We start from the raw sequence: 12,616 nt of genomic DNA, 5'->3' as shown, positions 1-12,616 counted from the left end.
AAAGAAACTAACAAATATCAGACACTGATTATGACACTGATTATGTCATTATTAGTAGTACAAATTAAGACATTATGTCATTAAAAAGAAAACTGAATATATTCATTCACAGATGAATAAAAAATATACTACTGTCATTCCTATGACTAATTATTAGACTATGACCTAAGGCTAGCTCATAGTCTAATAACATTCTCCTTTTGAAAATATCATCACTCTCAAAAGGCTACAATCATGTCATAAGATAGAGTATAGGTCTTGAAATTTTTTTTGGTGATTGCCATTTGGTGAAGCCAAGACAACTATTTAAACTTAGAGTATCTAAAATATCTTAATACAGAATAAAATAAAATTGATTGTTACATTTTTTTTATAGGATACAATACTGATATATTTTGAAATGAAAATAATAAAAAATGAATTATATTTAACGAAATATCAAAAATTATTTTATTTTAGGATGTTGGTAACCATTACCACCCTATTTAACAAACTTCTCAACTTAACCAAAATTTATAAATAGCAGCGTAAATACTTTTTTTTTCAAAAGTAAGATTGGTTGTGGTCTTTAACTTTAGCTACTAGGTTATACCTGGTGCCAAAAGCATAATTCAGGTTTTAAATTGTTAACTTATTTTAAAATAATTATAATTGTTATTATAAAGATTTATTTATTTTCTTTCTTTTTTTTTTTAGTTTGGGGGGGGGGGGGGCACGCGCTCCTCCGACAAGACAACCAATCACACCACCAATAAATGAAATTCTTGTAAAACAATTTTTTTGTTATGGTTTTTATACTGTAAACTAGTTTCACTTATTTTATTAAATATAGGAATATTTATTTATAATTTGAGAATTGAACATTTTTGAAATTAGGGTGTGTTAAAACATCACCACCATATCCACCACCAACTTTAATAAACACCACTCATTGTTGTTGGTCTGGAATAAAATTATAGCAACTTTTTGTATAAAATAACTATCATTTGCTGAAAAAAAAACACTCCTTATCGAAAGAAATATGCTTATTTTTAGGGTGAAGGTGGTAGTTCAGCACCCTCTCTATCCCCCAGGAAATGCCCAATAGGTGGACGCAGTTATAAATTTGTAGCCCACTGATACACCTATCTTTTGATACCAAGTTATAGGTATTTAGATAAGAATTGACAAAGTTATAACAATTTAAGCGAAGAAAAATTAAATTTTGACCACAGGTTCTTCAACTAAAAACCTTATAACCTTTAGCAGAATTATTCGATTTTAATGATTTTTTCACCTTTAAAATACTGTATTGAAGCCCTTTCCAATGATATATAACAATCTAGCCTTTGATCAATTTAAAATTTTCAATCCACATACCTACCATGACAAAAAAAAAACTTTTTTTTACCTTTATTAGACACTCTAGTAAGGTTTATTGAAGACATAATTACTTGCAAATAGAAACAATTCTAATTAGTATCCCAAAACAAATTTTCATATAAATCCTTTGAAACTTTACATTCATACTCATCAGAATATTTTTCTCTTTTTTTTCTTTCCCACTTGAATGCAGATCTAGTCCTGGCCTTAAAGTAACTGATAAGGTAAGCTTTAGATAACCCTGTTCTCTTTCTACTCCAACCTTAGCATCTACATTCTCTAATATAAAAGATCTATGTTGTAAACTGTTGCAACTACCTCATCAACATTATTGCATATAACAAGAATAACTCTTTCAATATACTAAACAATAACAAAACAACGTTAATTCATTTATTTTATATTATCAACTTTTAACATTATTCAAAATATAATACTATATTATAAAACATTACTATTGTAAAGCTTTTTATTGAGACTAAAATCTCTAGCTACAATAATACTGTGTAGGTTGAATAAAAAGATCTTTAAAATTAAGTTGAATAAAAAGATCTTTTACTTTCTCTAAGCTCAATAGATTTTTTCTGCAAGTAGGAAAAATATTTCAGGCAGATTATGGTTGTCTAAAGCAAGGGAAAAATTTTGAAAATCTTATCAAGAAGCACTTTGGGAAAACTACTCTGTTGACAAACACGATCTGCCTGAAATGTTTTTCTACTTCCAAAAAAAACAGTTTAAGTTCAATTGTTAATTTTGTCAAGTATGTTTTTTTTTCTTCTTGATTTAAAACTAGTTTTAACATTTTCTAACATGTTTTTAGACATGTTTCTAACATGTTTTTAGACATGTTTCTAACATGTTTTTAAGTAAGTTAGAATATGAAAACACAAAATAAAAACAGAGAGAAATTTGTAGCTATCTTTGGTTTTCTTTATCTAAAAAGAATAATATTGAATAATGCCAAAATCATGATAAGAAGCAAGTTGACGACGTTATGAATGAACTAAATGTTAACAACTGTATCATTGAAAAAATCTACATTCAGATCAAAACAAGAAATTAAAAAACAAGTGAAACTAGCCTGACACAGGGCTAAAAATTAAGATGCACAAATACAAGTGATACAAGTTTAAAAATTAAGATGCACAAATACAAGTGATCATTTTGTTATTGTTATTATATTAAGTCATTTTCAAAAAACTCAAAAAACAAAAAATGTTATTATTTTAAGTCATTTTTTCTACTTGAAATGTTTTTTCTACATGCAGAAAAAACAATTTTAATATTTTTTCTGCATGTAGAAATACGATTCAACTTAAATAAATGTTTAAGCTAAATCGTTACTTTTTAAAACAGAACATAAAAAATTTTTTAAAAACTTTCTTGTGATCTTTAGCAAAGTATTTTTTTTTTCTTAATTTAGAACTAGTTCTAATATTTTTTAATATGTTCTAGCATGTTAGAACTAGTTATAAAATGAAATTAGATGATAAAAAAATGAAGATTATAAAAAAATGAAGCTAGATGATAAAAACACTGTTATTCTGTTATTATAGCCACTGTTATCATATTAATTCTTTTAAAGCAATGTCCTATAGACGATAACTAACTTGATCGGTTTCTGATTAGCCAATAAGAAACCGATAAATATTGCTATTGCCAATTGTGTCGTTGCATTACAGAAAAAAAAAACTATAATGGCGGACAGAGAAATATTATTTTAAACAACATTATTTAAAAAACTTTTAAGTAAGTTTTCTTAAAAATCTACCAACAAATGATTTGAGTTTTTAGACTTATACAATGAGCAAATGGACTGCCTTTAAATTCAAAAAAAAAACTTCATGGGATACAACATAAGGTTTTAGGTGAATTTTAAAAGTTACTTAGGTCGGAATTTTAAAACTTAATCTTATTTGCTATTTCAAATAAATTAAAAACGGCTAAATGGATTGGTTTCATATGGATCTGATTTGGACCTTGACTAATTCTTAGTCCATCCAAGCCCAAATAGATTCAATTGGATTAAATTATGGTGATCAAGCTGGCCAGGGCAATAAATCTACTTTGTTTTCTTTTATAAATGATTTTACTGTTTAAGCTATGTGGGAAGGCGCTAAATCTTGCTGAAATTGCCACTATTTGTTTTGATCAATCAGCATGTTCACTTATGGAACAATATGTATGCTGGTTGTTTCTGCCTGTATAAATGTTGCACACACTTACTCTGTCAAAATCAAAGCCCCAAATACCAACACTCCCACAGCAACCTTACAACCTCGGTTCAACAAAGCAATTACTATACTTTTTCAATTTAAATCTTTTAATAAGAACTTTGCTATTTCTATTTATTACTTTGAAAGTACTTTCATCACTAAAAATTACTTGCTTCCACTTCATCAAAGATTACCAAATTCTCTCCTTACACCACTTTAATCTTGCAATCACTGGCCATCAACATTTTCATAAACACCAATTTTTTTCCTAATTAAAATGTTTCTAACTGCATTTGAAGAAATATTGAATGTGTTGGTAAGTTCACGATAACTTAACCTCGAATTGGGTCTTACTTGAAGAAATTATTCCAAAAAAAGTGAATTTGATATTGACATGTTAGTTGTAGAGAAATACTTTTCCTGTTGTTTAAAACAAAACAAAAAAATGATTATGTCCAAAAATCAAAAATAAAACAAAAAATAACTGTTATAGGTGCTCATAAAAAGAACCAATTGCTCAACATTTCTTAGTTAAAGCTTTTTTATTCACACGCTTTTCTCATATCTGAACAATTGCTCAGAGTAAAAGCTTTCTCGCAAAAAGGAGCAATTGTTCAAAATTTTTATTCACTTAAAGTTGGGCCATCACTCCAAAAACGCTGAATAAAAGCAATTGCTCTTTTTTATTTATCCAGCCTGAGGAATGATAAAGTAAAACCGAAAATTAATAAGTTTTTTAAATTTCTAGAAATATCATTAAGAAACATTATTATTATTATAAACAATCAAACAACATTAGCAAAAGCATACCTTTTGTAAAAGTTTTATACAATTGAAACTGTTTTGATCATTTGAGTCATAACCTATTTGCTTACATAATAAACCAATAAGCTCCCAACCAGAGACAACAACAAATTCCTGTAACATATAGTTTTACACAATCTTTATTGAACTGTTTAATAAAATGAAAAAATAATTCGATAACTGATTAAAAAAATTATAGAACATTAAGAAAAAATTAAAATAAAAAAAAAATTATCATGACTTCAGTTATTTAAAATTAATATCTAAAAATACACATACTTAGCTAACATATTGAAATTCAATAAGTAAAAATATTGCTTTTTCATATGAAGCTATGCCAGCTATTAAATAACTCAAAGCAATTTCGCACACCTCGATGTTTTGCTTTAATTGAGGAAGTGTAGTTTTATAATACCTATGTGCATAACAAAATTTTTTAAACTTATATTATTTTGGTAAAGAAATATATGTTCATTAGGATAAAATTTTATTTATTTTTTATTTTGTATTTTATGAGTTATTGCCAAAATAAGAGTGTCACAGCGTGACAAATCAATGTCACACTGTGATGAACTTATTTTGAGCTATACCTTCACAAGAATAAAAAATATATATGAAAAGTTCATTTTTTATTATACATTTAGGTTATCGCAATATTATAATATAAGTTAATTTTCATTTTAGAAATGCAAATACTTATAATTAATAAATTTTTGTTTGCTTGATTAAAAACACATAAAGACGTAGTATGAAACTAACTACTGCATTTTTAGCAACACTGTACCCAAATATCCCACTCAAAATTAAAACTGGTGCTTCTCAAATTGCAGTTGGTGGAATGCTAAGCCAAGAAGGAAGAGGTGTTTTATTCTTCTCTAGAGCTCAATCAAGGATAGAAAGTCTCCATTCTGTCATAGAATGAAAAGCAATGACTATATAAGGAATGTTGTTGTTGATGGAGACATCTACTATTTTTAATTTTTGATATTTCAACAGGCCAAAAGGTCCTCTTTTTTCTTTTCAATCCTGGACAAATTTCCGAAATAAAAAGAACTATTTGAATATCAGTTCAATATTTCATATAGATCTGAAATTTTGCTGCAGATATTCTTTCCTGATGTCTTACCAATGCAGAAATGAAATTTTGCTGCAGATTTTGCTTTCCTGTGATACTACAACAACTGCATATCAAACTATGCCATACAGGAGTTACTGACTGAACCACTATTGCAAAACACAAAATTTATCCTACATTATTGGCTTTACAAAGTTTTGACCTAGAAAAAACTGACTTGGAACTGATATTTCCTGCAGCTCTATCCTCACTTAAATCACTCCTAAAAAAAACTAATGGTTTTCAAATGCACAACTGTCACTGGTGTTGATTTACCAGACTTGTTAGTAGACTCTGGTAATACTGTCTTGCACAAAAATCACCTATGATTGAAAAAAGAGACTCACTGGTAGAACCAGTTACCTTGCTTGAAACCATACCTACCAACACATATAAAATATAAAAAGGGCCAAATTGACACTGTATCAACAACACTTAGCACCATGTACAACTTCCCACATTAAAGAAATAGTTTAACCAACTGAAAATCTTAAAGTATCTTTCCTAGTACCTATCCAAAGAAGATAATACAACAGCTATGAATACTAGCAATAACATAGAGGCTGATAAAAAATAACCTTATATTAAAAAATAATTGCCATTTGCAAACTGTAACTAATAACTTATATTCTCCTAATAAAACAACTACAAGTACCTAAATTGCACCACCCATAACTCGACTTACTGGATATTACAAACCATTCATACCAAATTAAAAGACCTTTGTCTGAGCTTAATTTGTAATAAAACTTAACTAAATAAGCATAAAAAAAATTTTTATGAAGGTTAAAAGACCTTATTTCATTTAATACTCTATCTATTTTTTTAATCTTAACTTGATATTCCATTGAATGGAAATTGAAGGTGAAAGACCTTACCTTATTTAAGATTCTATATATCTATTTAATCGTAATTTGTTTAAATCTTACATTTATATTATGCATACTATACATGATTGTGCTACTGTATATTTTAATAATATAAAAATATATAAAAATTAACTAGGGATATAAACAGAGATTAATCGGAGGTGTAACAGTGGTTTAAAATGTGCTTTATTGAAATCAATTCATTTTATAGCACAGCACATATAAATATGGGATGTCACAGCATAAACTTGTGCCCAAAAAAGATGGAAATTTTAATTCATTTTCTCCTGCTTCAATAATTTTATATCGGAAGTTATAACAAGGATTTAAATTTAGGATGCAGCACAACCTATAAAACTGAGAATTGTGGTTCAAAACAATTTGCTTTATCATTAAAAAAATAAGCTAAAAATATATAAAAGTCGTTTACAACTAGTGAACTGAAAACCTTAGTTTAAACCTCCAGTTCTGATAAACCCCCGATACAGCCCCATTACATCCTGTTAGAAACCTTAATAATATTATACAATTTATACCTGTATATACATCAGGTTTACAACACTTTTGTAAATAGATTATATATTTATGATCATTTTTATTTATTTATAATCTTATTTCATTTTATAATTCAGGAAAATAAGTGATCTATATTAAGTATTTTTTAATTATTTTGTGTTAACATTTCAACTTTTCTGTTTAGATTATTTGCGTATGTTTAAAAACAAATAAATAAGTATACATAAAACCAAGGACATAAACCTGTTATTCATAACTTAAACATAGCTACAGACAAAGAAATGGTCTTGTGCACACTAATATAAAAAAAGAAAGTTTTTTGTAAGAAAAAATTTGTAACATAAAATTAAAAGAGCCAAAAAGACTATTATAAAAATTAAAAATTAAGCTTGAGCAAAGCATATTGATAGAACAGTCATTAAAAAATATTTAATGACTCTTCTAAAGCTTTTATTTTTTAAATTAAAAACCAATTATTTTAAAAATGTTTTAAATTTAATTATTTTACAAAAAAAACAAAAAAAAATTACAATTTTTTTATCAGTAAATGAATTTTGATCTGGTTTGGGATACCAGGACAGAGTATTTTTATTGCAATACTACCACTAGAAGGATTGCCATCCAAAATTAAGCTTCTCATATCTTTACCCACAAATAAATTGGAGTTTTATATTAGATTTTTCCTAGGTAAGCTGTTGACTAAAATAGTTACTGAGATGTACAAGTTTATTATTATTGAATGTATTTATTAAAAAATATAGAAATCTTACCCTATTTTCATCATAGCTTAATATCTTTAAAAGTTCAGTCATATTCCTGTCTTCCAAAAGTTGCTTACATTGAACCAAAATTTTATCATTTTTTATCATTCTTTAATAAATCAAAAAAGTTGTAGTTTAAAAAAAGACATTAACTAAGACTGTAAAAAATATAAGACATAAGGCTGACATTAAGTAAGACTGTAAGAATGCTAATTTTAAAAAAGAAAAATGAATGGGTATTTACTAATCGAATTTTATTAACTACAATATTTATAATAGATTATTTTTTCATTTAAAAACTTCAAATGTTAAAAAGCTAGAAAAACATTTCATGTTTTTCTTATTGTATATTATGATTGTGTATATCCACAATTAAACTATAGATTAGTTTAATCAAACTGTTGAATAGCACTCTATATAGGTTGATAGTTATCCCAGTTTTTACGTAGGAGAGCACAATGCTAAACGAGTTAAAATTAGTTTCACGCTGCGCTATCCTGCTTAAAAACTGTAACAAATGGTCACCCTAACCCTATATTACTAAAGTGAAAAACAATTTTATTATTATTTGTATTTTATTTTTTTAGACTTCAAGTACAAAATACTTCTTGCTTTAGAATACAAACTATAAATCTTGGAGGGTACCACAGCAACAAGATTTCTTTGCATTATAAACATAATTTATTTTTGAACAAGTAAAATAACGACTTTCATTTTTTGCCTAGAATTTATAACTAGTAAAAGTTTTTTATATATAAAGGGTGTTCGCCAGGAATATATTTTCTACCCTGTTTTTGCGATATTGGGAATAATAATAGTTATTGTTCTACAAAATATTGAGAATTTTTATTAAAATAGTTCTATTACTAAAAAAAAAAAGAAAAGGTAATTCAATTTTTGGAATTTTAAACCCATTTTGCAGGTATATGCAGTGCCATTGGGTTAATTAACACAATGATATATATATATATATAAATACATATATATATATATATATACATATATATATATGTATATATTTAATTTAATTGTAGATTGCCTGCCCAAACCCTCCATCTATGTAGCAGCACTCTTTACATGTTCTACCTATTTGAATTAAAAAGTAACAAATTTTTAAAAGCAAATTTCGAAAAAGCGAGAAGGATACGTCTTTTATTTTTATTAGTAGATTCAGTCTGTATTACTTAATAAGTGAAAAGGTCAATTCGGAAACCTTTGAGGTCTATTGTCATAGATATAGACTATTCAATAGTCTATTGTCTATACTATAGACTATTCAATAGTCTATTGTCTATGTCGACAATAGTCTATTGTCGTATATATATATATATATATATATATATATATATATATATATATATATATATATAAATATATATATATATATATATATATATATATATAAATATATATATATATATATATATATATATATATATATATATATATATATATATATATATATATATATATATATATATATATACAGAAACCCTAAACCCTAGGGTCTCTAGAAAATTTTATGATTCAGCAGACATGACGAGTGATAAAAGCATATGTTGTCAGCTTGGAAAAACAGTTCCTGTTTATACAGCGCATAAGTAAAACTTGGAGGGAGAAAAATGTAATAATTTTTTATTGACTTTGAATACAATGGAATCTATTCTTGCCAAATCAGTCAACATCGAAATAAGCTTTTTAAGTAGCTAAAAACAAGTGAAAGACCATTCGGTTAAAAGAAGTATTTATCTTAAAATTAATTTGAAAATTAGAGAAAAATAAGGTTGATATCATGTATTATATTTTATTGAATTTTAAATTAGCTGGCAAAAATATTGCGCTTATTTCCTTTGAAACTACTATATTAATTAAAAAACTATAAATAATATATTATGCTAAATTATATTGTTTTTAAATTTTTCTTAAAGCTTGCAGTATTTTACTTGTAATTAAGAATAAATTTTGAATACTTTTTTCACTTTTTCGAATACTTATAAATATGATGAAGTTTGTGTAATTTTTGAGAAATAAATATGCATGTGACTTTTTGCGTTATAAACACTCATTTTTGTGAAATCGAAAGCTTAACGCGTGACTCTAGAAGAGAATCGTAAAAACAATTCTTTTTAAGTTTAACGCCCCTCAACTTGAGGAGGTTAGGGATCTCCATAAAGTACGTACGCTCGAAGGGGAATAGGGGATCTGCAAATGGCGTATATGAGATGGGAGGGCAGTAAATCAATTATAAAAGAAAGGAGACACTAAATTTGAAAAAATATCATAAAATGTTAGATAAATAGGTTAAAAGCGTAGGTACTTTTAGGGAGGTGGAGGGTACTCAAAAAAGCGTATTGCAAAATGTTGAGGGGGGGTGGACGAAAAAAGCGTACGTACTTTATGGACGACCCCATATAAATTCGCGTGTCACATGATAGAGCCGAAAATATTTATCCTCGAAAATATCACCGAAATATTTCACAACCGAAAAATTTAAAACCGAAAAGTGTACTTTCATTGCAGGATCGAATTACAAAATCCTTTCTTGCGTCGAATGCTTTTAGAACCGAATTTTACAACCGAAATAATTTGGATCGAATTACAAAATTCTTTCATTTTTTATTTTAATTTAATTAAAAAACTTTATTTCGCGACTTTCGATCGAAAATTCAATCGAAATTTTTTCGGTTCTAAATACAATTATGACTTTCGATCAAAAATTCGATTGAAATTATTTCGGTTCTAATTTTTTTCGTGAATATTTTCGGTTGTGTAATAAATTTCTCATATTCGGTTCTAAATTGAAATTTACGATTCGGTTGAATCATAGGACCCCAACAAAACTATTTGACGAGTGTTCAGAAAACACAAAGAAACGAAAAAAATATGAAACTAAGTATGGAATGGGACATGACTGTAACGCTTATGTGCAATGTTTTCAATCCATGGGTGAAAATGACGAATTTTCAATTATTACTATTATCAGAAATAAGAAAAAAGAAGTCATTCTACAAAACCCACTCAATCCAGATAATGCAACTTCCTTTACAAAAAAGAAGTCATTGAATATGTGTATTGAAACAGATTTTAACCAAAGCCCAATATGCGTACCTAAGCAACAGGCTTGTTGATAAGAATTTAAGCTCGTATCAAATACTAAGTGAAGAAAAAAACTTGCTATCTGCTTGCATCCAGTATAATGGTGACAAGTATATGAGCAAAAACCAATTTGCAAGATCTCTACAGTTTGCCGTATTATAAAGATAAAGTCAGGATCGACAAATTACAATATTCTTGAGCTGTTCACTAAATGGGGATGTGATGGATCCTCTGGTCAAAGTGAGTATAAACAAACTCTACCGGAAAAAAACGAACAAATATTGGATGCTAATTTATTTATAGTATACCTTGTACCACAGATTTTGTCAGTGAAATTGGAGCCAAAATTATTCAATTCATTCTTAAGTCAATTGACAACAAAGTCATCGAAGTCAAACATAAACTGTTTATGACAATGGTTGCTTAATTGTTTGCAAACACATCATCCAGTGCTTCCTGCACTGCTTGTGGAGCAATTCCCAGATAAGTGAACAATCTTTTAAAAGTTACAACCAGAGTTGAAAATAAAAATGAATTTAAATACGGATTTTCAACTTTACACGCATGGATAAAATTTATGAAAATGACCTTTCGTATTTCTCACAATTTAAGTTTTGAGAAGTGGTATGCAAAACTCCAAAAACCAAGCAACTTAAAGAAGACAAGAAAAGATATGTCCAAAATCGTTTCTGAGAAGTGCTTGGTTTGCACATTGATAAACTACGTCAAGGTTCCAGTAATAGCAATGACGGAAATACGGTAAGGAGATTTTTCCAAAATTACCAATGCTCTGCAGAGATAAATGGTATTGATGAAGAAATAATCAGAGGTTATATATAATAGGCCGGGTGAATAAAAAAAAAGCAATTACTTAAACTCAGCGTTTTTGGAGGAATTGTTCAGCTTTACGTGAATAAAAGTTTGAGCAAAATTTCTTATGTTTTTATTCGCGTAAAGCTGACCAATTACTGAGTAAAAGCAATTGCTTTTTTTTATTTATCCGGCCTAATTCTTCAAACTATGTTATCGGGATTCGATATAAATTTTGGCCAGTATACATTGATAACCAAGCAATTATACGTGTGCAAATGTAACTGGGACAACATGCCATTTGCGGTTCTTAAAGTATTTGTACAAAGTGCTAAAATAATAGAGCATTATGCAGTCTTGCCTATAGGTCAATTATCCAAAGATGCCCAGGAAGCCCGAAATAAAGTTTCCGAGAAATATAGGCTACATTACGCTAGGAAGTGTTCCATATCAGCAACAAATGAAGACGTTCTGCATATATAGTTATATATATCTGATCCTTATATATCTAACTTTAATAAACCACGTTTCCTCATACCCAAAGAATTGTTTGATAAAGCTAAAGAATTGTTTGAAATCGAAAGTGATGGATAGGATAAGCACTAAAGTGTTTTAATTTTTATTTTTTTTCATGTAACTGTTTCTTTAATACTAATTATTTAGCTTTAAACTTATTTTAAGCAAAAGTGTAACTTTAATTGCTATTTTAATATAACTGTATAACTTTATCTTTACATTTCTTTTACGAAAAACATGTAGTTTTAAAAATGATGATGTTTGACTTCTTTTATTGTCTAGATATTCAACAAATACGTGAAAAAAATTTCAAGGAGTAAAATCACATAACAACAGAGTTATTAATTTTTAAAATGGAAAAGACCGGTTGGTCCATAGTGTTACGTACAAACGCCTACAGGAGAAACGCCTATGCATCTTTAGTACACGTTGAGTTTGCAAGCAATATATGGAACAATCGTGTATAATATAAGGAAATTGTAAAATTTTATTTTTAACAATTAGTCATTTCATAGTCTGAAACAACTGATGACAGCGTACTAAACCACTGAG

At 27.7% G+C, this 12,616-nt stretch overlaps 1 protein-coding gene across 3 annotated transcripts in view; it reads right to left on the bottom strand.

Annotated features, from left to right (window-relative positions):
* The window catches only part of LOC101240406 (glomulin), a 67,935-nt gene extending 60,168 nt beyond the window's left edge, over window positions 1–7,767 (bottom strand). For all 3 annotated transcript variants that reach the window (XM_065791319.1, XM_065791320.1, XM_065791321.1), the window contains exons 1-2: window positions 7,652–7,767; window positions 4,389–4,496 (exon numbers count right to left, since the gene is read on the bottom strand). In XM_065791319.1, the coding sequence (XP_065647391.1) occupies window positions 4,389–4,496; window positions 7,652–7,750 (207 nt within the window). In that variant the 5' untranslated portion in view covers window positions 7,751–7,767. The remainder of the gene's footprint in view (window positions 1–4,388; window positions 4,497–7,651) is intronic.
* Between the last annotated feature and the right edge of the window lie 4,849 nt (window positions 7,768–12,616).

The sequence above is a fragment of the Hydra vulgaris genome, chromosome 02 (genome assembly GCF_038396675.1).
Source record: "Hydra vulgaris chromosome 02, alternate assembly HydraT2T_AEP".
Lineage (NCBI taxonomy): Eukaryota > Metazoa > Cnidaria > Hydrozoa > Anthoathecata > Hydridae > Hydra > Hydra vulgaris.
Note: the sequence above shows the minus strand (reverse complement) of the source record. Positions and strands in the feature narration are given on the sequence as shown.